Raw genomic sequence first — 27061 nt, forward strand, 5'->3', positions numbered from 1 at the left:
GCAACTATTAGGTGCCATGAAGTACTTGAATCTTACATGTTTCATAGCCCCGCGATCAAGGTTTATAAGCAGTAGCAGTTGGAGAAGACTCTAGTCCTGGAAGTGCTAGAGAGCTGCAAGGATGCAGCTCTTCTGATGTGCCAACTATGCAGGCGTACACTTTTCAGTGATGTAACTGCCTCTGAGTCACCCACACCCCTGCAAGAATCTTCGCATCTTAGATAGCATTATGTGTCAACTTAATACAATCTAGAATCACCAGGGAGTAGGGTACAGAAGAGTCTCAACTGTATCCGATAGGTCTATGGGCATGTCTTTGTGGAGTTAGGTTGATTACACATTTATGAGGAAGTCAAACCCACTGTGTGGCACCCGCCCAGCTATAGAAACATGTAAGCTAAGCAAGAGGGAAGGAGGGGCCAAGGCAGCAACCAATGTTCCTCTATGGCTTCTGCTACTGCATGTCTTGAGTTTCTGCCCTGAATTCTCTCAGATATGGATCAGTACCTGGATGTTAGTCAAATATATCAATTCCTCCTGTACTGCTTTTAGTTACTGTTTTATCACAGCAACAGAAAAACAAAAGACTAATACGTGTTAGTTGCTTTGTATATTTATATATTAACTCAATAACTTTGTTGGTTTACTAAGATAGACCAGTTTGTTGACAATTATTCAGATTTCCCCAAGATAAGTCATTCAAAATTGAGATTTAAGACTTCTTACTTCATATAAATTGCCTGAGGCACACATCCAACATTTTTCCCCCCAAGGAAGAGGGGCAATTATTTCTAGTTTAGAAGGAAAAAGTTAAAAGTGCAAGAATGCCTTCTGGAACTCTTTCGAAAATCAACAGCCTTTAAAAAAATAAAAAGAAGACACTGAGCAAGGTAAGGGCTGCTTTTAGATACTTAGATACATTCCAACTTTAGTATTCAAAGTGGCTTCGAAAACAACACCTGCTTGAGTCAGAATAATTCAATAATTCCTCAGACACCAAGAAGGAGATGGGGTTTACCGTAAACACACACACACACACACACACACACACACACACACACACATTCAGCCTTTAAAATGTTTCCACTTAGTTTGTGTGTACCATATAAGTGAGCAAGTGACCCTGCATGCATCTGGAGGTCAGAAGATTACTTACAGGATTCTGTTCTCTTTTTCCAACACATCACTCTGGGATTTAACTCAGGTCTTTATGTTTGGAGGCAAGTACACTTACCTGCTGTCATGTGAGCCTGACCTGGTATCCAGTTCCTATGGTAGGACAAATTTAAGAGCCAGAGGTTGTCTAGCATAACATTAGCTAGTTGCTCTGTACTCTGTCCACAAACAGGTTCTTTCACAATAGGCAAAGATAAAGGAAAGATAACAGAAATATATTGAATGACCAGGGTTAGAGTATTTAAGAAATTAAAACAAAATGTTCATTTATTGTTTTTAATATGCAGCCAAACATGACAGCAATGTTACACAAATAGCTTTCTTCTTCCCTTCCAAAGTTCAAGATTGCTTGACTCCAACTTAAGATGAGGAGAACATGATTTAATTCTGAAAATAGCAATCAATAGCGAGAATGTGGGTAACATTTGGTCACTACCAGCTTCCAGTCCTTAGGAGTCATACTGTACAGCTACCAGTCAGTATACTGGATTTATTATGCAATTACTAGTTACAAAAGAATTTCTCTCCTTGTTGTTTGCAGAACAAGAATGGCAGAAAAATGTGATATAAGAAAATGCGTTAAAAATTAAAGAATTATTCTAGTCATGGATTTTCAGGTCAAAGATAGAAAGCTCATAGAGCATAAGAAAATATATTAACTCCTAACTAAGTTTTCAGCATCTAAAAATTACTCAGGAAGCTTGTGGTACTATGTGGCATTTGGATTATGGAATTTGAACCAAGGACTTCAATTGGGCATGAACACCTTTTACTCTCAGACACTATCCATGCAGAATCAGACACTATTGTGTCTAAATTTGCAGGCTTTGGCATATCCAGTGTGACTCTATTGAGAAGTATGGGCAAGCTATTCTAGCACAATAGCAGCAGTTTCAGAATGCCTCTTGGACATGGCAGAAGAAATAGGAATGTTGCCCAGAGCCTGGAAGAATTTTGGGATGCTGTTTTCCAAGCCTTGCATTAAGAAAAGTTTGGAAAATCCGATGTAACACCAACCTTCATCTGAAAGACACACATTTGGCTGGCCACAGAAAGCTATCATAATGGTAAGACCCATCCTGGCAATGGACCCTGCTCACTCACAAGTTTTCCTTTGTTTGGTCCAATTGGGTTTTGGGGGTCAGATTTTCCTAGGTGTGCTATTCTCATCAGCGGACAGCGAACTTTGTGAATCCAACACAGTTCAATTATATCCCCTTTGAGCCACATCACAGATATTCTCTACAATGTACAACTAGCAGAAATTGTGGACAGCATACTTCCAATCCCAGTCCACAAGTTTTTCTCTCTTTGACCTTCAACATTTCAAGTGACCACAAGCAGCAAGACCAGAAACAGTAGTACGTCCCTGGCATTTCAAATTCCCATGATCCCAGTTGTTAGGCAAAAAAGACTTTCTCTAACTTTCTCCTTTAAAAATAGTGTACTTGCCAAGTCCCTGTCCAGACGCCTCAACTCAGGAAAATGTAAGAGCTGTTTTGACCAGTCAATGAAGTGTTCTCTCAGTGCTTAGCCAGGGTCCCCAATACTTGGGTTACACCATACACAGGACATACGTTTCTGAACACATTTAGTTGGTTTCTCTAAAACAGATTTTAACATTTTATTCCAATGGAAGCTCCGATTTCTTTTACTATTATTTTCAGAGGACCCTATTAGAAGCAGTCAGGGTTTCTTTCCCCTGCTATGCTATGACAACTTGAATGTGGCTTTGTTCAATTACCATTAGATATTCACATAATTGGCTTTTTTTTTTAAGACAGGGTTTCTCTGTATAGCCTTGGCTGTCCTGGAACTCACTCTGTAGACCAGGCTGGCCTTGAACTCAGAAATCTGCCTGCCTCTGCCTCCCAGAGTGCTGGGATTACAGGCGTGCGCCACCACCGCCCGGCTTCACATAATTGTCATTATGACACCAAGACAGTAGCTGTGGAGTTCAGGTCCTGAAATATCAACTTTCTCACAGATAAATCTTGGGTATTATGGATGAAAGAAATTTCTTTTATTGATTTCTGGGAAAAATATTTCCTGTGATTTTTGTTGCTTTTGTGTGGTTGGATGGCTCATAGAAACAGAAATCGAACAGTATGTTTCAGGCTTTTAAATCAAAGGCGATAACTGGAAAAGCAACTACATGATTATTAGTAACCCAAGTCTCCAGGGCAAGGGACTTGGTGGTATTAGGCTTAGCACTGTCAAAGACCTGTGCGAGCCATGGCTGAGGTGTAGACTAACTGATGTCATACTCTGTCATCCTATCATCAGCTACTGGTGTCACTTCCAGAATCTGCGTTCCTGTGTCTGAATGACCTAAATTTCAACTTACCCTCACTGAACATTTACTTGAACACTTCTCTGAAGAGTTGAACATGCTGCCTGATTGTACATATGGATCTTTATTTATATCCCTGGGACACATGTTTCCTCATGCACTATTAAGTACCTACCTCATGTACCAAACTTGAAGACTGCTTCCAGCTATGCCTGTGTTGATGGACTCCAAAAGTTTACAATTGCATGATAAATGAATGATATCTTAATTAACACACACATATTTTATAATGCAAAGAAGAAGAGAGACTGCTGTTAAAAATCCATAGTCCCTCGGGAGAGATAGCATCATTGAGATATTTCAGCTGAAATATAAAATGAAGACATACATCAACATCTGCCAAAGTATTTTTCCATTTTAATCCATTAGCAGAATTTTTGAATAACTATCATGTGTTAATAAATCTTAGAAATTAGGCAAAGATGAATGCCAGGTTGTGATTTGCATTTTCCAGCCGTTCATCATGGATAGAAAGTTACAAAACATTTTGCTGTTGACAATGTGCTATACGTTTTTAGCAGATACTATTTGACCATTTACTGCTTCAGAATAAATAAAATAATTGACAAGACGATGTGATGCTGTTCTACAAAATTCTTAGAGGAATTTGATTCAGGGAACCAGGATTCTTTGCAATAATTATTGTAATGGCAGTAGGAACAGAATGTTGTCAAAGTTATGCCTGGAAATAATTAGGCAACTGCAGAATTTAAGTTGAGTTTAGTGGACGAGGTGATCCAGAACCTAGAGAAGTCCTACCACAGAGTTTGACAGGAGAGTGAGAGTATCAAACTATGCGCACCTATGAGGTTCTCCCAATTTGGAGATTTCTGATTTCATGCTCTCCAGTGAGAATATTCCCCAGGGGTCTTTGTCAGTATTCAAGGCCTACAGATTTTTGATCTAAAGTTTTCTGTTGTGCATAGTAATTAATATGAACTGAATAATTCTGGACGTTACCCAGTCCCATTGGTCTTCAAGAAAAGGTAAAAGGAAAACCAGATTACAGTTTTTGTTCTTTGTTTTTCTGGAATATTTATAAAGGACTATCTTCATGAAGCTTCACCAAGTTTCTCAACAGAGGTAAAATAAACACAAGTACTAACTGACTCTATTGACAGTTATCTACAAGAAGCTACCGAACTTCAGGGATACTGACATAAGGCACATTAAAGTCATACACACTGGAGGGACATACTTAAGTATCTCAAGTCTGAAGTTCTGAATTTTCAGTGCCTTGGGGGTAGTATTATTTTCATAGAATAGCACAAAGTCCTCCACATCAGCACTATTGCTTTAAGCACATAATTGATTAGGTGACAGGAAAGAGTATTCTTATGGTCCTAATAGGAAAACTTTGAGGAATTAAAAATAGAAAGGCCATCCAGGCTTACTTAAAATTAGATGCTAGCAGCTTTATCTTCCATGCACATTTTGTGGCTCCAATTTGTAGATGAGGGAAATGATCCAAGTCTGAGATACTCAAACCACATGACTTCAGGGTCATGGCTCTGTATTGAGTAAAGATTGTTGCCTCAGTATTATGGATACCAGGTGTCATTGCTTGACAAAGTGATGACTGATGACCCATCAGCCAAATTTCAAGTTTCCAAAAATAGCCTATTTTCCAGTCTCCTCTTAATTAGCTCCTCATAATGATTGTTCGAGTAGGAGACAGAGTACTAGATAAAGGTTATGTTGGGTTGTGGTTGAACTATGTGCAAGTTTTGTAGCTTGAAGTTTTTGATTTCACGCTTTGATATGAATAAAGATAAGCATATGATAGAGATTAAATAATGCAGGAAAGGAAGATGTCTTTAAATCCTTCCCCCAACCTCTCTCCTCAACACAGATTTGTAATCCTCCTGCACCTGCCTACCATGACTTGAATTGCAGGTGTCTACCACTGTTCTGGGGCCTAACTTTTGATTAATTGACTTATTGGGCAATACAAGGATTTTACAAGGCATGCATTGGCCATCCTCTTCCCATTTTGCACCCTGGGAACACTAATAATGTCCATAAATGCCACCTTTTTGGAGAGATTTGTATGCTTCTGAGTAATCAATAAAAGTCATGAAGGTCGCCAAATATCTAGGGATTAGAAGGTAGAGACTCATTTTTCAAACCTTCAACAGAAATGTATGCACCTCATGTGTCAACAAGGCTGAGGTGAGGAAATGAAGCCTGTCTTCTGACAGAACAACTGCAGTGAACCTAAAGGGTACAAGCTTTTTAGATGCACTGGTGTTTAAAAACAAAGATGTCACCATTTTAAAGTGGCAACAATATCCATGCAAGGAATGAAAAACTCTACCCTGGGTCTGCTCAGTATACATTTAAGTGAATGGACAATTTTTCCTGGACCATTGAGCCTTTCTAATCTCATTCATAAAATTAACAGCTTATTTGAAATAGAGCAAATAGTTTTTTGAATTAAAAATTGATGGAGTAATGCTTTTCTTATTTGCAAAATTGTGTTTGAGGATCTTATTTATTTAGACTTGTAAATATTTAAATTATGTATATATGTGCACATGTATGTATGTGTGTATGTATGAGTGCAGGTACTCATGGAGAGAAGAAAACAATATGAGTACCCCTAGAGCTTAGGTTATAGATGGGTATGAACACTGTGGAACAATCTCTGGTCTTCCGAAAAAAAATAGCAAGTATTCTTAGTCACTGAGCCATCTCTCAACAGTTTACACACACACACACACACACACACACACACACACACACATACACATACAGACACACACACATACGCACAAACACAGACACACACACACACAGACACACCAAAACAAAACAAAACACTGTATAACTTGTTTTCCTATACCAGAAGATCTGCAGAGTAACTTCCACACAGTAGGTGCTTAACACATAGGAAAATTAATTCTGTGGTTCAATGAAAGAACAAGTAAAAGCATGAATCAATGCACTCTGTAAAATGTAAAGTGCTTTATAAAAACACAACGATATGAATATTTCATAGGTAACACCCCTGATCTCACAATCTTTTCCCATAAGACCTTCTTGGAACACAAGTTTCTGAACAGTTTCCATGAACAAGTAAAAAATGGTGATTATCTAGGTGGCAGAAATTCTTCAATAAACAGTATTAGTTTTCAAATAACATTGAGTAGAAACAAAACGAAGGCAGAAAAACATTCAAATGACAAATATAAATAGCACTGCTAACTGATGACCACAGCTGAGGAGGCGGGGAGGGGACATATAAGGACTCCCCCCACAAGAGATGGCATTTGAAATAGAACAACAGGATTCTTATGACAGTAACAGCATAGAAGAGTAGTGTTTCAATGCTTCTTACTATAGTACAGTATATAGAGATCATCCTTATATGAGGTGAAATCAATTTTTTCATGGATTATGACTTCCAGATGTTTAGTTGTCTTAATTACTTACAGAGGAATGTAAGCCACAGCAATCAAAAGGAGAAAAAGCAATTGAGAGGTTGAAGTTCAAACCCCACTTTTGACACCAATGACAATTATTGTATCTATATAAGCCTTGGATTTCACATCAGTAAAAGGAACAGGTTGTATGAGATGCCTTCTCACACTATGCATTATCTGGACATGCACATACTTTAAGGTGGTTTTATTTCTTTTATAAAGTCTGGCATTTGTAGAATTTACATCAAAAGCAAGTTTCCCCCATATTTATATAGTATTACATCACAGCTCCTTGCTTTTATAATAGAAATAAAATAAATAAGAGATAACTAATGTTTGCAGTGTCATTTATTTTGCTTTCAAAAGAGCCTCTGCTAAGATGCTGAGATTCCTGAGCAAAACAAACAATGAGGCACATAGTGACTCTACATAAGACAGAGTCCAGGCAAATGAGGGAGACAAAGGAGATTTGATCAATAAGAGAAAGAGGCAGGAAAGATAGACATGGACCAAAAGAAACTTGAGCAGTTTCTCTATGCGTTTTGATACTTTCTCAGGAATATATTGCCTTGATTGCCATGAGTTGCCTTTTGGATTGATGGACTATTCTTCCCTTCTGTGCAATTTGGTGCCTGCCCTACAGATGTGCTTTATAGATCACTTCGTTGTAAGGTTTCAAATGTCTTTACATCTGTATCAATCGGTCTGTAAAATAATCTTGCAAAAAAAGACAGGAAATATATATTTAATTTTTTTCCAATGTGAAAATTGAGACTCCCGGAAGTTGAAGTGGTGTTTCCAAGAAAACACTATGAAAATACAAAGCCATGTCAACTGGTATTCTCGTCATTTCTTTATGAGGCATCTCTTAGGTAACAAGAAAATAATTGCTTTAATGTACCTAAGAACTATCAAATACCTTTCCTCCCTTCTTTCTTCCCTTCCCTCCCTCCAGCCTTCCTTCCTTTCTTCCACTATTTCTTCAAAAGCAAATAGTTCAATTGAAACATTATAGTATGCTACAATAACACTTTCTGCAATGATAGAAGTGTTGTGTGTAGCCCACAATGGTAGCCATGAGCCATGTGTGTCTATGGATCAGTCAAAATGCGACCAGACAACTGAATGTAAATTTATTTAGCTTAAAGATCACTACCCATAACTGGCCAGAAGACATAACAGTAGACAGTACCACTCTAGATCATATATGTGAGAGTCTACTAAATACCCTAAAAACCTTTCTTTAAAATTATTTCTGCTCAGTTGCCCTTTACCTTTAAGTGTTCTCTTTCTATTTGTTAATGCCCCATAAGGTCTCAATCATTCACAATCATGCCAATAACATCTTCCAAGTAATTCAGGTGACAAATGTAAATTCCTTTGTAATACCATTTCTCTGATTTCCTCTAAGGTTGTATGCACCCCATTGTCATTTTTCTCATAAAACTGCCAGTGCTAGTCTTTCTTCATTCTCACAGAATATTGACTAAGCTGCTTGTGTCTACCCTTTGTAATGCATAATTCAGATGAAGTCCATGATACTGGACTCCTTTTTGGAGTTTTTGGAAACCCTCTATGCCCTTCCTCTGAAGAAAATGTGAATCAAGAACAAACCAGAAGTACAAAGAGAACTAGAATTTCACAGCAAGAAGAGATTTTCCCAATATTTTCTCTTACTACTTGTGAACTCATGCAAAGCAGAACTTTTATTCTTTCTCAATTATTTTTGAACATTTCCACAAAACATAGCATCCTTTTGGCTTCTAGTTATTTTTCTCCTGTTACTTGGTGCTTTGGCATGCTGAATAATTTACCGGGTCTTGTGCATTCATTTAATAGAACTATTGATTTTATTTTACATCTAAGTTGGAAGATGGGCATTGAAGGATATAAGGTTAATATTACTGCTTGAAGGAATTATGCAAGAAGTGAAAAACATATGCAAAGATATGTAGGCAGCTGCCAATCCACTGCTATTGGAAGCCATAATTATTGCCAAAGTGCATGAATACATCCTTATCTCGCCCCTAAAAGGAAGTCGTCTATGTGTTCCATATGTGTCTGTAGAATACCAGTTGCACCAATTACATTGGCAAGTCATTTGGTAATTGCTTTCTCACCAAAACTGTAATGACAAGAATAAGCTGAGATATTGCATATATAACACGAGCAGAGCTGGGGCACAGATGGTCATCACATCCTGCAACCACATTCCTCTTCTATCTTTCCATTCTGCCATTTTAAACTAAGGTTAGGGAAAAGTTACCATCGTCACATACTTGAAGTATCTGCAAGTATAAAGCATAAAGCAAAATACATGTGACGGAAAAGAAGTCTTGCTTCTGGCAGATGATAACGTGACCATCAGCTGTCCAGTGTAGACACTGTACCCAGATTGTAAACTGTCAGTGAGGTGCTACTAGTAAAGGACCTTTGCTTTGAGAAACCTGAATCTGCAAATGCTGAATGCTGTACCTTATAAGAGCCAGGACCTTCCTTGGCACAGAATGTGAAAGGTTTACAGGGCAAACCATTTGTAGGAATGTAGGCCACAGTCCCTGATCTCATGGTTAGGGAGATGGTTTACCTTAACCTCTTTCCTTCTTCACTGGTACCTTGACTTTCTTTACTTATGGAAACTTCTCAAAAAAATTGGATTGCAATCATGAGTACAAATGAAAATTCTACTTGAGGGACATTTACAACTGCTTCTTTGAATCAAGGACGGGAGGGGTTGGTGTAAATGGGACAGGGGATGCAAGAGGCGGCAAAATGATACATGCTGCAGCTGAATGAACCACTCCTGGAAGTAACATAAAACATATTGAGGATCATTTTACAATGTAATGGAAGAAACCAGTGATGCATCTTGCATTTGTTTTGTCTTGATGACAAAATACACTCTTTAGAGCCACAAGAGCCTGCCTTGTGTTAGTTATAAACAAAAATATATTTATATATATATTTATGTAACTACTATGTGCTTTAAAGAAAATTACTGTGTGATTCAGCAGGGTTATTTCATTTCTTTTTTTTTTTCTATCACCAGGGATATGTTCACTTGAATGGCATCTTAGGTATTGACAATGAAATGGGTTTTTCATACAGATATGGTGAATTTCAAAAAAAAAAATTCCCTTAAGATATTTGTCTCAAAAAAATGATCTCAGGATTATTCTTCTTATTTCTGTCCATTGTCATGAGCCAAGAGCAAATGAGGCTCCACAGGACTCCAGCTGGGAGGGGAAGCAGCACCTTAGAGAGCAAATCTCATCTTATTCTACAGCGAGAGACTGGACAACCTCGCCGGCTACTTCCTCCTCTCCAGTCCTCAGCTTAACATTAGGGAATTGTGTCACAGCTCACAGAAAGGGTATTCATTACCAAGGAAGAGGCAGGCGTAGTTTGAACTCCTGAACAGATGAAAGATTCATCCTGCAGAGTAATAAACTTGTCTTGAATAATGACATCTAGAGCAAAACTTAAAATCCTTTTGCCGATAGTTTGTTTGGAAAATATAGAAAAACCTCTATTCATGTTTGGTTTTGCTCTTGTGTGAGCTGTTATTCCCTGCGACCTGGAAACAATCACCAGTGCTCTTTCTAGTGAACGTGTTCAGGCTTTGGAACATGGTTATCTTTGAGACGTCAGAGAAGAACATTTGAACCAAAGGTGTAGATCCCTTGTGAACTAAAGCTTTATTTATTATCATATTTGTTTCCTTGATCCCTTTGCAACCCTGCACCTAACCCAAAAGCATCGTCATCTCGTCACACTCCTGGCAAGTCCACAGGAGATGTTCCTTGTGAACCATGGATGTCATTCCGCTAGGGAATTCTTTATTCAGTGTACGTGGTGTCTTGTACAAGTCTCAGTTTTCCTTTCAATGTTCCTGGGCCGGGCTTGTCCAGGAATCTCGTCGCCCTTCTGTCTACAGCAGTTTAGGGCTCCTTTGTGTGTGGTTGTGGGTGTGTGTCTGTTTGTCTTAAACGCATAAGCAAAGTTTTAGTCTTAACACCTGTAAGCCAGTACTGGTGCTGCTCTGTCCTAAAATTTTTAGCACTGCTCTGATACAATAAAACCTTCTTTCTCTCCAACTGGTTCAACTTCTGCATAGGCAGGATGTCCTGATCCTCTTCGAAACTTCATTGCCGGCCATCTGCTTGGGCGTCTCTAAAATGGGAAAATACAGAAACATTGAGCTTCACAGTAAGTACTTATCAATGATACATGTCTAGCAGGCTCTGTCCATAAAATACATTGCCATACTCAAAGTTTCAATTCCTAGCATCATGCATCTCAAGCATAGGTAGTTCATTCTAGGTTGAATTCTTAATGCATCACAATAAGTGATATACTACTATTGTACTATTGTATACTACCCCACTGGAATTGATATGTCATCCTCTGTAAAGTCCCTGAGCCTTCAGTCTCCATTTTGGTTCTACCAGTGTCTATGAGATAACAGCCTATTGGCTATATCTACCCCCAGATGATTGTAAGTTTCTGAATGGCAAGGTCTAACGAGTGTGTTATAATCATTTATGTCTGAAATGTGGCACAAACAACAAGATAAACTATGATTTTAATATTTATTTACTTATTTATGAATATATGTATGTGCCCATATGAGCTTCTGTGCACCACATAAATGCAGGCGACCACAAGGACAGAAGAGTCCATCTGATGCCCTAAAAGTGAACTTATAGGAGGGTGTGAGCTACCTGACATGCGTTCTGGGAATCAAGCCTGTGTCCTCTGGAAAACCAATAAGTTCTCTTATGATAAGCCATCTCTCCAGCCCCTTAAAATTTATTAAACAAAACAAAAACCTCTACTTTTTTTGTGAGCAGAATATTCTGTCACTTAGGCTCACCTGGAACTTGTGAAATGGCTACCTTTGTCTTCCAAGTGCCAGGATTAAAGGTGCGAACTTGCACATGTAACCCTGATGTATAAGTCTCTTTTCTTCAAGTCAACACCAATATCACTTCCTTTGTCATTAATTCACTAAAAATATGGCCATAAAATTCTCTAATCATTCCTATGAATTGGTTTTAATTAGCTGTTAGATTTACTAGCAGATAAGATAGAGGAAATATCACTCAGACTTAGGAAATCATTTATTAAACTAAGCACATCTATTTATGACCTTTATGTCCAAACATTAAAGGTATCAAATCTTTTTTTTTAATTTTTTTTATTCGATATAATTTATTTACATTTCAAATGATTTCCCCTTTTCTAGCCCCCCACTCCCCGAAAGTCCCGTAAGCCTCCTTCTCTTCCCCTGTCCTCCCACCCACCCCTTCAAAGGTATCAAATCTTAAAAATGGGACCCATCACCAAAGGTGGTGAGCAAACGTAAGCCTATGAAGTTAATATTGAATGGTAGACACTAATTCTAAAACATAGGCTATTTGTATTGACAAGAGGAGCCTTTCTTTCCAGTGCTCTGTCTATCAGATTAACCCATTGTGATTTTGAAATAGATGTGCTGAAATGAATTATTAAGCTACAGCCAGAGAAGACACTAAAATGCATTTCATGGCCACAGTGACATTAGAAGTGATTACTCCATTTATCAAAGTGCCTGCAATTTTGGCGTAAATAAGGCAATAAATATTGAGGGAATCTTATTCCTATGTAAAGCCTTTTGATGCAAAAGCAGTTAAATATCAGTGTTCATATAGTGACACTTGGTATCTTGCTCTTGCTAGATTTGCTAATGACATGCCAACATCAATGATTAATGGCTGTGAGGGAAGTATTTCACATCAAGCAGGAATGAGTATTAGTTTTATGTTCTGGAAAAGTGCCAGTTGAGGTAATTATATTCTGATTATTAATAATATTACACACTGGCACCATAACACCATGCAGTCAGAAAGTCTGACGTTTATTAGCTGATTAAAGTTCATGAGGTAAGTGATGGTGGATATTCTTTGCAACCCCAAAGAAGACATCAAAACTACTCCAGGGAGTAATACCTGCAGGGGGCCTGAAGATCACCATTGACAGGCACATACTGAGTCTCTCTCTCTGGAGGTGGGTACAGTAACACATGGCTACTAAATAATTTAGGGAAAAGACTACGTACCTTATGGCTTACTGTTATAGCTGTTATACTGTTAGAACTGGGCTCCTCTAAAGCCATAGCTTCCCCAGGCAAACGACATTGTTAACTCTTTCCTTCATTTCTAATTTTGTAAATGGGGAAAGAGTGTAATGGCCCCTGGGTTCAGTTGACAAGGGTCACCCCAGAAAGCATTCCTGAACCTCAAGATGTATAGGTGACAAGCTTGCTGAGAACGGCTCTCATGAAAGTTGCATATGGTACACTCTCCTAAGCATGCTTTTACCTTATACCAGGTATTCATTTGCATTTTCTACAAAGTAGCAAAACTAGGAAAAAGCAGCTGAGATTAACATGAAATATATCTACTCACAGTTAATTTCACCCACAGTTAAAATTACTTCTCAAAATTCAATAGTTTAAATACACCTCGGCCAATGTTTGTGAACATGATTTTACTTAGTCTTTTCCCCATTAATTCATTTCTTCACTTCACATTACAATCATAGCCCCCCGCCCCAGTCCCTGCCTCACAGAGCAGATACAATTTCTCCCTCCCCTTCTGCTCTGAGAAGGGGGACACCCCCTGGGTACCAACTCACACTGGCATATCAAGTCACTGCAGGACTGGCCACATCTCCCTCCCCCACGCCCAAGGCCCAACAAGGCAGCCCATTTAAGGGAACAGGATCCACAGGCAGGCAACCCAAGAGTCAGGGTCAGCCCCTGCTCCAGTTGTTGAGGGACCCACATGAAGACCAAGCTGCACATCTGCTACATATAAGGTCATCTTTTTGGAAGTTATTATTTTGTTTTTATTTTTTAGTGCGTGGGAGTGAATCTGGGGCCATACACATGCTGGGCCAGCACGCTCACTCGGGGATCCTCCCCAGGGTCTGTGCACATCTGGGCCAACACGCTCACTCGGGGATCCTCCCCAGGGTCTGTGCACATCTGGGCCAACACGCTCACTCAGGGATCCTCCCCAGGGTCTGTGCACATCTGGGCCAGCACGCTCACTCAGGGATCCTCCCCAGGGGCTGTGCACATCTGGGCCAGCACGCTCACTCAGGGATCCTCCCCAGGGGCTGTGCACATCTGGGCCAGCACGCTCACTCAGGGATCCTCCCCAGGGGCTGTGCACATCTGGGCCAGCAAGCTCACTCAGGGATCCTCCCCAGGGGCTGTGCACATCTGGGCCAGCAAGCTCACTCAGGGATCCTCCCCAGGGGCTGTGCACATCTGGGCCAGCATACTCACTCAGGGATCCTCCTCAGGGGCTGTGCACATCTGGGCCAGCACGCTCACTCAGGGATCCTCCCCAGGGGCTGTGCACATCTGGGCCAGCACGCTCACTCAGGGATCCTCCCCAGGGGCTGTGCACATCTGGGCCAGCAAGCTCACTCAGGGATCCTCCCCAGGGGCTGTGCACATCTGGGCCAGCATACTCACTCAGGGATCCTCCTCAGGGGCTGTGCACATCTGGGCCAGCACGCTCACTCAGGGATCCTCCCCAGGGGCTGTGCACATCTGGGCCAGCACGCTCACTCAGGGATCCTCCCCAGGGGCTGTGCACATCTGGGCCAGCACGCTCACTCAGGGATCCTGCTCAGGGGCTGTGCACATCTGGGCCAGCACGCTCACTCAGGGATCCTGCCCAGGGGCTGTGCACATCTGGGCCAGCATGCTCACTCAGGGATCCTCCCCAGGGGCTGTGCACATCTGGGCCAGCAAGCTCACTCAGGGATCCTCCCCAGGGGCTGTGCACATCTGGACCAGCACGCTCACTCAGGGATCCTCCCCAGCTTATTTTCTGATTTTTTTTTGCATATCCTTAAAGATGATTTCCCTTGATTTATTATGATTCATTTTAGAAACAACACCAGAAAGATGTTTTCCGAATCCCTTGAGGTCCCATGTCACATATGATTTGCTTGCCTAGTTGCTTGACACCCACCTACATATCATTAGTAAGGGTGAGTAAAACAGATATGGCACGATGAAAAATTACCGAAGATATTATTCATTTGTACAAAACTAAAATCTTATATGAAAGAAATGGCACTGCTCATAGTAATATGTTAGAATATATACAAGTTAAATACTATAAACTAAAAGCCTGAATGTTTGAAATATATTTGTAGCATTAATATAACGCCACAAAAGAAAGACTCCACACCATAAAAAATCTGCTTCATGAATGAAATGACACAAAACCTTATGCTATCACTTCCAGCATGTGTGGGATATGCACAAACCAAATTAGTCTGTGTTTGGAATGGAAGAAATTCATTCTTAAAATTTTGTTTTTCTATTCTTTCCCAGTTCCCTTGATGCCCCTATCTCATAACTAAAAAAAGCCAAAGGAGAGTAAAAACTTTGCCCAAAATTTGCTATCCTTTATAAGACCTTCACAAAGACATAGGCCATTCCGAAACCACACTATGGTCACCAAGTCATGTGATGTCTTTGGATCTATTTTTTCCTGTCTTTAAACTTGTATCTAATGTCTCTTTCAAGAATCTAAGATTGTTATTCTTGCTTTCGTGAATTACTTAAAGTCTGGGTAAAGATAATAGTAACAGCAATAATAATACCTCTGTTTTGTGGTTATTGATTTATCTTTCCTCCTTCCTTGGTTTATTATAGAAATCCTAAATATATGGAAAAATTACATTCATTAGTCTTCACTGGAGTTGCTTTTCTGGGTCTGTCTGAAGCTGCTCCTCTATCTGTTTAGAGGCAGATAGTAGTTAACTATATCTTTAACTCGCTGAGTTAAGTATTTGATCTCTTAGAAAAGTCCTTAGGGTTGTTGCTACAGTATGAAACATCTACCCGGTGGACTGAGGAGGGCATGGATGGCGGAGACTGAAAATCTGGGCATGAATTTGGTCCCATGGTGAACTCACAAGTCTGATGAGACAGAATCAGCCATATAGGGAAGAGATCCTTTGAACTTCTTCCTTGAAACCCAGACATTGACGAATCTATTGTCTTTTAAGAATGGCCAATTCAAAGTGTTATTAGGGACTGGCAGATACTAGAGGGCCACTTGCCAGGAAGCAGGATGCATGTTGAAACGTCCACATTCACACCATAATATAGTGTGAATCTATTACAGACAACCAGGGTGTAATGCCCTTAGACACAGTGCCTGGGTACAACGCATGGGTGACCTTTCATTTTGTTTCCGAGAATGTGTGTGATTAATTACATTCAGACGAAAATGTTCACAGTGATTTGTGGGCACTGGGGTAAGTCAGGTAGGTAGAAGTCTCCTTAATTACTCCTTTAGTTCTATTAATTGAACAGTCATCCAAATCTGTCTCAATGGTCCATGGTGAGATAATTAGTTGAAATATCTGCAAATAAACTGGTGGAGTACACTCAGCAGTGTGCACAAAACTGTTCCTGGAGACCTGTTCTCAGGTGCGTAGAGGACACAGACAGGTCTCTCTGGGTTTAAAAGCCCTAGAAAGTAAATAATGAGCACTTATCTTAACAAAAAGGGTTAATGTAAATTTCATGGCCCAGACAGAAGGCACCTGCATGCACAGCAGTCCTGGATAAGCAGAAAGTTGAGGTCCTTGTATTTCTTATTGCTTTCCTCTGTGAGTCCTGGAAGTGGAAAATGCTTGGAGTCACTCCCAAACACTAGGCTGAGGTAAAGGAAGTGGGTCCTTTGTCATGTTTCCTCATCTGGAAAACGAAAGGAACTGAAGAACAGAGAGGCTGGTCTCTACTTACTTTCCTCTTAAAAACTAATTTTTAAAAATTAATTAATAAATTTTTCATCCTGATGGAAGAAGTTTCCTCTCCTTCCTCTTCTCCCAGTCCTTCCCCCATTGTCTTCCGCTATCCACTCCTCCTCCCTCTCTCTGTAGAAAAGAGGAGCCCTCCCATGGATAACAACCAGCCTTAGCATATCAAGTTGCAGAAGGACTGGGGCTTCTTTAACTGATGTTAGAAAAGGCAGTCCAGGAGGGGAAAAGGGTCCCAAAGGGAGGCAACAGGGTCAGAAATAGTCCCTGCTCCTGCTATTAGGAGTTCCACATGAATACCAAGGTGCACAACTGCTGTAATTATATATATGCAGAGTGTCTAGGTCAGTCCAAGGTTTATATACCACAAAACCTTCTACCTACCATTTGTACTGCCTACAAGATGGGCTGGAGTAAAGATGGAACAGAAATCAAAGGAAAAGCGAACCAATGACTGGTCCAGCTTGAGACCCATGCCATGATAGGGAGCCCACCCCCGACACTATTAAAAATATTCTGCCATTTTAAATGATGGGAACCTAGCATAATTGCCATCAGAGAGGCCTCACCCAGCAACTGATGGAAAGAGTTGCTGAATATTCTCCTAAAAACTTTTCACATCATGGTCTCTTTTCAGTACTACAACCCTACCTGGTGCTCACTGGTCTGAGGAGCCGACACCTGATTTCTCTCTTTCTAGTTTTAAAAATAAAAATATTTTATGATTTCTTTTAAGTATGTTTGCAACCTTTGTATTTAGCTCTTCATGCCTCATTATGAGCCTAGTAAACTCCAAGGAGCCCATTTGCAGGTGTGGGAGGCCCAGGAGTCTGCGTTCCTGATCATCTCCCGCAATGGCTGCTGCACAATGAGACATCCCCTGAGGATCAAGGGTCAGGATTCTGGACAGTAACTTAAAACAGGAACACTGTCTCAAGACAGGTGAAGGAATATGAACTTTAACCTTGGGTACCCAGCACAAGGCCCGACCAGGGAACTAAACACGCATTTCTTTGGCAGCCAAATTGGCTCTTTAATATTCACCTTTGATAAACGGTGACTGGGGAAAGGAAGGGTATATTTTTGTTTTTCATACTTTGAAACATAGTTGTTCACTATTTCCCTTACTCTGTGTTGAGTATTTTTTGGCTTGGCAAGTTACAAGGCTGAAGTTTCAAGACATAACAAACAATTATAAAATACGGCAGTTAACTTTGAATTTCAGATAAACAAGTCACTTTTCAAACTATGTTTAATCCCACAAACTTAAACAAAAAAAATGAGTCATTTTTGTTTGAAATTCAAATATGTTTAAGTGTCCTTTATTTTATTTGGCAACCCAGCTGTATAAAAATACTGGACCTGAGATCCAGCCAGTGAAACTCGCCATCTAATTAAAATACAAGACTTCTGTTTGAGCCAGTGTCTCTGCCTCATTGATTATAGGTTTTTCTTTCCTTGAAAAAAAAAAGAGTATCTTACAGTAATCTTCTAGAAATGGCCATGAATTGCCAGCAATAGCTCAATACCAATGTGACTTGATTCCTCAATGTTTTAAGAATTTTCTGGTTTTCTTACTTTAGTTGTCTATCATTTGGAAATTGTCTTCTAGGACTGTCCTCTAGATGAAATAGAAATATTAGCAATAAGTATCACTGGCACAGATACAAATGAGAGTATCCAAAAACATCCATCAACAATGACAAAATTATGCAACATGATTTTTTTTCCTTTAAAGCTAATGTATTGAAAGTATAAAGAAAATGAGTTTCCACTGGCTACTAAATTATATAGACTCTTTTCAATGAACATTTATTTTTAATTTATAATTTTCCTGTTTCTGTCTCTGTCTCAGGCTCTCTGTCTCTGTCTCTCTCTCTCTCTCTCTCTCTCTCTCTCTGTGTGTGTGTGTGTGTGTGTGTTCTCTTCAGAGACCAAAAGAGAGTGTCTCATCTCCTCAGGAGCTGAAGTTCCAGGGAGCTGTGATCTGCCTGGCATGGTTCCTGACACTAAACCTGGGCCCTTTGCAAAAGGAGCAAGTGCTCTTAACTGCTAAGTCAGCTCACTCTGAGTTCAGACATTCGATGTGAGGAGAAATGCTTTCAACTCCTACATCTCAAGCACTTAGTGTCTTAATTCGTTTCACTGTGAAGTGGTTTCCAAGCAGACTGAAATTAAAATCACTTTGAGAGATGAAAGTCAAAACATAACTGATATTGAGAGACCCCGATGACCTCACTTACATGCTCATAAGCAGGGCTCAGGCAAACACACTGGATAAATGTTCCCCAGAGAGCCAGTGATCAGTGAGCCTGAACACTTCCCACTATCTTCTTACTGTTCCTTATCTGTATCTATCATTTCCTTCTCTGAAACTGTCTGGGGGATTCCCTCATTCAGGAGCACCACTTAATTTATCATCTTTACTTATACAAACCGTCCATTTCTGTTTATGTCTAGGAAAATGGTTCAGATACCCATGTGCAGATTACAAGTCACTTCTTACCCTGCTGTGCTAGTTCAGATATTTCTGGTGTTTTAATCAGTCTCTCTTCATGTACTCTGGAAACACTGCGGTAGTGGAGGCATCTGACAGAGCTTAATTTTTCTGTTCTCTCTAGATACCCTAAGGCTCAAGTGACAAGAGCTGTTCAACTCTGAAATGTCTCCTGCAATGGAGGACCAAAGACAACTGACACCTGGAGCAGATTCTTCTTTGTGACACTTCTGACCTAATACTCCTTCTAGTAATAATCTCAAAAGGACATTGGCTACTATGAAAAATAAAAAATAAAATGAAAATTAATTTTCTAGCTTCTTTTCTGTGGTTGTAATAAAACACTTCAACAAAAAGTGACTTAGAGGGTGGAAAAGTTCATCACTGAGGGGAGTCAGAGCAGGAACTCAGGGTAGGAACTTGAAGGAGAAACCAGAGAAATACTGCTCATACGTTTACGTTTAGTTAGCTCCCTTAGAGAGTCCAGGATTACCTATCTATGGGTAGTACCACCTCCAATAGGCTGGTCTCTCCTCAATTAATAATCAAGTGAGACATACTCAATTTGATTTATGCAGTTCCTCAGTATAGGTTTTCCTCAGATAACTCTAGGTGGTGTGTGTCAAGTTGACAATTAAATCAAATTAGAAAAGATTGTCACATAAAATAAGAACACAGAAAACTGAGTGTGTCTTTTGTGATGCGCATTCCTGAGGATTCAGGAACATGAAAGGATATTGCCAAGGAAGCAAGCTCAACCAAACTCAGACGGTGATTTGTACTAAACAACTAAACCAAAAGCTGTGAGTCCTGTATTCTCATACACACAACTGTGAGGCCAAAAGGTTTCATTTTGAGTCTATGAACTTCATACAAATGTACAAAGCACTATCTTTTGGATGGAAGATAACTCTGTGCTTAAAATAAGTACCTGGGATCCTAAGTACTCCAAACCCAGTCTCTAAATGGGTGCTTGTCACAGAGTTAAGAACAAAATATACAACTGGGTATTCCAGGATAAGCATCCATGTAGCAGTCTACTTACTCATAGGCAAATAATGAAACTGATTAATCAAATGCTAAGCTGATATTCATATCAACCTTGTGTTAGGAAAACTCAATAGTAGCAGACTCTACCCTTTAGCAAAAGCTTTCTAGCAAAAAAAAAAATTTTTTTTTCCCTACCATGATTAGTTTCTGCCATTTCCCCAGTCCCTGCCTCACACTTTGTCAGCCTTGCAACATTTGACAAACAATTCTAGATAAACCTTCATCATCTTTTTCAGAAATTCTTAGCTATTACATTTTTGGATTCCAGATTCTAAGCCTCTACAGCTATTGTGGAAAGGATCGCATACCCAGTTTAATCCAACTTCAAAGAACATTAGTCTAATTTCAGTTAGAACAGCAGTGCTTAGACTATTGTGTGCTTTTGGCACTCACAGTATGCCCAGTAACCAGCCATTCAGTTCCCAGATGCACTTCCTGCTATCCCCTAATTCTGTACAATTGAACCCACTTGTACTTAGAATCCATGCTTTCTTCTTATCTGAAATTTCTTTGTCTCTTGCATACTTGCTTTCTGTCCAGTTCTTACCTCAGCTAGCAGGTGAGGTGTTTGCAAACACCTTGAGACACTCATTCCTTCTCACCTTCCCATTCCTCCCCTCCTCTTCTTCCTCATTCCCTGAATGCAGCTATTACTAAGCCCACAGTGACTCTGCCACCAGGCCTAGATTCTTCCGTTCTCCTGTGACATGCCAGCCCTTTGTACGGCTTCGGAATTTTTCATTTTTCACCTTCCTTATGCAGATTGATGAGATTTTGCCTCCATTTTATTTTATTATTTCTTGCCATTTCAGCTGGTCCTACTTCCTTTCCTTGTTGTTTCTCTGAAAAGGCCCGACTGAGATTTGGTCATAAACTCAAAGCCAACTTGAGTCTAACTCCTCACTCTTCACTCTTTGTCCTTAAAACTTTGCCTTCTGATATTTCCAATTCTCTCACTAGAAAATTTAATTGCCGGGTTGCATGGATTTCATCTTTTGTAGTTATTTCCAAGTCCTTTCTTTCTCATTTCACTAATTGAGAGGTACCCTTCCTTACCACTAAAGAACTGCGGATTTTTCCGATTGCATAACTTTCAGACTCTCAGTCTCTCTATCGGCAACACAGTTCCTGGTCTCAATGCGGAAATAGTGAGTATTCTATAGAACTGATTGAAAATATTTTCACACAGGCAAATGAAAACCTAAACTCTATCTTTACCATTCACATGATTCTTCTATTAACCCCATTCCACATCTGCTGTAAAGACCCCAATTCAGCTCAGTATCCACCTCACACAGCCACTGACAGAACCATCTAACTGCCTTCCAAGGGTTCTTAATGGGAACAAGTATTTAATTGAGTAATAATTTGTTATCAGACAGGCAATTTACTCTAAAGAAAAGTAATTTGCAGTGGTTTTGGAAACAAACTGGTTCAGTACTACCCATTGACTTGGCTAACAGACCAGACAATGCTACTGTGGTCATAAATGTTCTAATAAAATTAAATGTGAGTTAGTGCCTCTCGCTTCAATGGTAAGACAGGCCAAGTTCCTCCAGAAACTGCTCTTATAAAGTTATTCCTGTTGGGAGCACCAATGTGTTTCTAAATCAAGAGAAAGAAAGCTGACAGCTTTGACTACCGGGATAGTAAAAGGAGAGCTAGTCCCTACCCTAAAGTACTTGTGTTATTTAGTCTATATCTTAATCACACAACTAGGTAACAGCCTGATTAAAAAAAATTAGACCATCAGGCCTATGAGCTTTCATTATTTAAAAGTTTTATGTGATGTCTCCCAGCCAGACTAGGACAAAAATAGATCTCTTGAAATGATCAGATTATTTTGACATTTTTAAATTTGTGTAATGTTGAATGAAATTAACATGCTAGCACACATTTTTATCTATTTAAGATTTAATGGTAATTGCACTAATCACACGTAAAATAATTAGTAAAGTGATATGTATGATGCATTGTTTGACTACAGTAACCACTTTTTCTATGTAAACATACTCAGGGGGTTTCTTCCTTTCTTTTTTGAAGAGAGCACAGGCAGTTGATGGGGAAAGTGGTGTGGCTAACTGATCACTAAAATAATCAGTTAAGATTAAGAAGGAATTTAGTAGAAAGCTCATTGAAATATAAGATATTTTATTCAATATTTTTAATAATTCTTACCAGTGAAATGAAGTAATTATTTCATTAAATTAGAAACAACATTTTAGTTTTGGAAATTTAAGTGAACATATACCAACCAGAAAAGTAAGTGAAAGATGACAGCTATTAAATGAATCTTATTTTGATGACTGTATTTAAATAGTAATCACTATGAACTTTATATGCTGTCCCAAATTATCTAGTGATATACATGAAAAATTCTAGCCTATTAGAACCATAGACATCCAAATAGTGTCTTCTTTTCAGTGTTATTTTACCGTGTGCGTGGAGGTCAGAGGGCAAGTTAGGGGACTAAGTCTGTCCTACATGTGAGGTCCTGGACTAGATCTCAGGTTTTGGATTCAGCAGCACCCCCTTTACCCACGGAGCCATCTTGCTGCTCTTCTCTTTATGAAGTAACATTTTGTAATCTACTCTGCTTCTGGTTTTTGTTGTTTATGGAAGAGAGAGTGGGAGAGAGCCTTGAACTCATTGGCATAGGGGGGAATTTCCTAAACCAAACTCCAATAGTTCATGCTCTAAGATCAAGAATTGATAAATGAGACCTCCTGAAACCGGGAGGCTTCTGTAAGGCAAAGGACATAGTCAATAAGACAAGCTACAGATTGGGAAAACATATTCACTAACCCCACATCCCATAGAGGGTTAATATCCAAAATATATAAGAACTTAAGAAGCTAAACACCAAAACAAAGAAACAAACAAACAAAAACTCAATCAAAAAATGGGATATAGAACTAAACTGGGAATTCACAACAGAGGAATCTCGAATGGCTGGTAAGCACATAAAGAAATGCTCAGAGTGATCAGAGAAATGCAAACCAAAAACGACCCTGAGATTCCACCTTATACCAATCAGAATGGCTAAGAGCAAAACCTTAGGTGACAATGCATGTTGGTGAGGATGTGCAGAAAGAGGAACATTCCTCGATTGCTGGTGGGATTGCATAAATTGGTACAATTACTCTGGAAATCCATCTGGAGGTTCCTCAGAAAATTAGAAATATATCTACTTGAAGACCCACGTCTGGGTTCAGTCAGAAAAGATGCAGATAACTTTCAAGAGACTGGAGGCCCCATAGAGTTTAGAGGTCTGGTTGGGTGGATGGTGGGTGGTAGGGACTTCCTTGTGCAGACTGGATTGGGGAGGAGGTTTGGAATATGGAACAGTAGGAGGGTGGACTTGGGGGTGAGGAATAATACCTGGAATGTAAATAAATAATTAAATAATTTATTTCATATATATGAGTGCACTGTAGCTGTCTTTAGACACACCAGGATAGGGCATCAGATCCTATAACTAATGGTTGTGAGCCATCATGTGGTTGCTAGGAATCGATCTCAGGACCTCTGAAATAGCAGTCAGTGCTCTTAACCTCTGAGCCATCTCTCCAGCCCCCTGTGCTTATGTTTTGTTAAAGTTCTGTACACTGCCACCTAATAATGCTGCTACTTCTTTTACAATAGTGCTACAGCATTTCAACCAGGTTTAATATCTTACCTCACTTGCCCAAGCTCATAAGAACTGAATATCATTTTTTTTACCTCCTCTAAGAATAGAAACAAGAAGCAATTTATTTCAGTGTCTCATTTCCCCCTCTTGAGTTTTCTGAACTAAGAAGTACCTTCAAGGTAAAATTCAGTTGTAAGAAATGTGCCACTTCAAGATAAAGATTTGTGGTCCCTTGGAATGCCTTTCTCTGTTTACTACATCGGTTTGCTAATGATCATGTCTTCCCAACACCTCAGACAGCAGCTGCAGAATGAGTGAGACGGAGAGCTTGGTAAGCCTTCCTCCCACGCAACAGCAGCAGCTGCACCCCGTGTCTCTGGCTTCCCTCCTGGTGGCACTGTAGACTGCCAGGAAAAGTTGAGGGCCACAGCTGCCTGTGCTCACTTCATATTCTCCATGAGTCCTTGTTATTCACAAATATTTTTGGGGATAGGTAACCAACAGAGTGTTCAGTGGCTCAAAGGACTTTTTGTTGTGTGTGGTGGAGACTGCCCACCAGGCTGAGGAGTCCTGGACTGGAGTGACAGCCTTGCATCCAGCTGTCACACAGCCTGAGCAAAAGGCTGTGCTACCTAGTCTCTTTTTCTCCACAGGATTGGACTCTGTAGTTGAGTTGGAATCCCACTTCTCGTGGATGTTTTAGGCACTGAGGCTTCTGAGCCTTTGTATTTAGCTGAGTTTTAGAGGAACTATAATGATCTAATCAGAGTACCAATGAATATACTGAAATAAGAAACAAGAATCACCCTCTGTGATGTTAACATTGATAAATAGGCTGGTATTTTCTATATCCCCATGAATATATTCACTACAGAGTAGAAGGCAAAGCCCCTCTGGGTTTTTAATATAGAGCTCTGCATGAAATGCACTTGATATGACCACTTGGGAAATCGTGTGCTCTCGTTGGGGGAAATCACAAAATCTTCTACTTGCATGCATGCTGGGGATTCTTTTTCCTTTAACATTCTATAGTTTTGTTCTTCAAAAGTCCTGGGTATTTCCACATAACGCAGATATGTTGGTTCTCCAAAAATGAAAAGATTTTCAAAGTGCAAGGAAAATGTTCCAAATTTGTGTTTTGAGTTTTATGGTGCAATTATTTCACAATTTCTTAATCAAGGCAGAGTGCACAATTTAAGAATGCAGTCATTTGTTTCTCCCTTTAGAGAAGCTAACTGCTTAGGCCAGCAGTGAGTTTTATTTATATATTTTACTCAATGTTACTTTACTTCATCAATATATGCCAATTGCTCCATGAAAAGTCTTATGATAATGGCAATTATGCTTTCCTCAATTTCTAAACTAAGATATAAATAAAACTAATTCTTCAGTGTGGAATTTGTATCTAATTTAAATAATGTATTATCTCTTCATTCACTGGCTTATTTGCTCCACGTGGTGGGAAGTTCTTGTTCACTCTGGTAGGACTGGCACAAAGCAGAAACTCAACAAATAATAAATAAATGTGCTGGGCAGTGGTGGCACACGCCTATAATCCCAGCACTTGTGAGGCAGAGGCAGATGGATTTCTTAGTTCGAGGCTAGCCTGGTCAACAGAGTGAGTTCCAGGACAGCCAGGGCTACACAGAAAAACCCTGTCTCGAAAAAACAAAAACAAACAAACAAACAAACAAAAACAAAAATAAACAAACAAATAAATAAATGCACTAGCAAATGGCCAATATATCAGTTGCTTGTTAAACTTCTGTGTCTTTAGGTTTCTAATTTCTTCTTCCCCCTTTGGAAAAAAAAAATCACAGCTCTTTTCTAACTTGTAATAAGCATAGAGAGAACCAGCATTTTCCCCAGTCTTCCTCCCCCCAGTTTTATTTTAACAAACCAGTATTTTCTAATAGAAATGTACACCAAGCTATAGAGATCAAATAAATTTGTGTACCAGACACAGTCAAAAGTGAAAATAGGAGAAAACAATTTAGAGAGCAGGGCTTTGTTCTTCAGCCTTGTCTGTTCTTAAAGATAGAATCCAGCTTGAGACTCATTAGTGCTGGAGTACAGTAAAATGCCATTTAATAATTTGTGATTATTTAAGTTATCAATGAGATATTCTAAACTCAGTGTGTGTGTGTGTGTGTGTGTGTGTGTGTGTTTATGTGCACTAGAAATGTTGTCACATCTGGAGCTAGAATCACATCCGGTTATGAAATGGATGCGGTTGCTTAATGAAGGTGCTAAAAACTGGAGTCTCCAGCAAGAGTCTTCAAGTCATCTTAACCACTGAGACACCTCTCCAGCTACGAATTCTAGAGTTTTGTTTTTAATGGGAAATGTTTATTTTGTATGATTTTCATTATAAATAATGCTTTCTTTCCCTAAGCCTAGATTTATCTTTTTTTTTGTTTTCTTGTCAATTTTGAGTTTTCTATTATTTATGTTTATTGTAATTTTTAATAAACTACAGAATTTATGCCTGAAATGTCCAGAAATCATTAAATTTAATAAGAAACCTTGGCTTATCTAACTAACCTATAGAAGTACCAGTTTTATCAAAAATTTTTAAAAAACATAAAACACATTTTTATGTTAATATTTGTCTCTGCCAGTTTGTTTGAAGATAATAAACTGCATTGTAAAAAGGATTTTAAAGCATATATAGACATATCAGATTTTGATCAAATCAGATATCTTTTGAAAAAACAACAATATAGCCAGCCAGATACCAAAACATATCAGCTATCTAGTAGAAAACTCAAAGAAAATACTTGGTTTCAAATCTTTAGAGGATAATGGAGGATTACAGGAGATGTGTTAGTGAGAAAGACACTCTCTGCTCAGCTAAATAGAAGGAAGCGAGAGGAATCTCGATCTCCTGAATGTGAAGAAACAGAAATGAAAAGCATGTAAGCTGTGGATCTGCTTCTCTGACCACAGTTTATGAACTAATGACTAGCTTTGTCACCTCATTTCCTTCCTACAAACAAGAAGTTTAAAAGCCAGTTCCTGGAAATATCATATGACGAGGAATGCCTGTGCCTATAAAATATGTAAAAACTGGTACATATTTTCTGCAA

The 27061-nt window shown here is 39.3% G+C and overlaps 1 protein-coding gene across 2 annotated transcripts in view; it reads right to left on the bottom strand.

Annotated features, from left to right (window-relative positions):
- Window positions 1–6481: 6481 nt before the first annotated feature.
- Window positions 6482–27061, bottom strand: part of Plxdc2 (plexin domain containing 2) — a 411297-nt gene continuing 390717 nt past the window's right edge. For both annotated transcript variants that reach the window (XM_052156655.1, XM_052156654.1), the window contains exon 14: window positions 6482–11127. In XM_052156655.1, the coding sequence (XP_052012615.1) occupies window positions 11011–11127 (117 nt within the window). In that variant the 3' untranslated portion in view covers window positions 6482–11010. The remainder of the gene's footprint in view (window positions 11128–27061) is intronic.

Source organism: Apodemus sylvaticus, chromosome 14 (assembly GCF_947179515.1).
Source record: "Apodemus sylvaticus chromosome 14, mApoSyl1.1, whole genome shotgun sequence".
Taxonomy (NCBI): Eukaryota; Metazoa; Chordata; class Mammalia; order Rodentia; family Muridae; genus Apodemus; species Apodemus sylvaticus.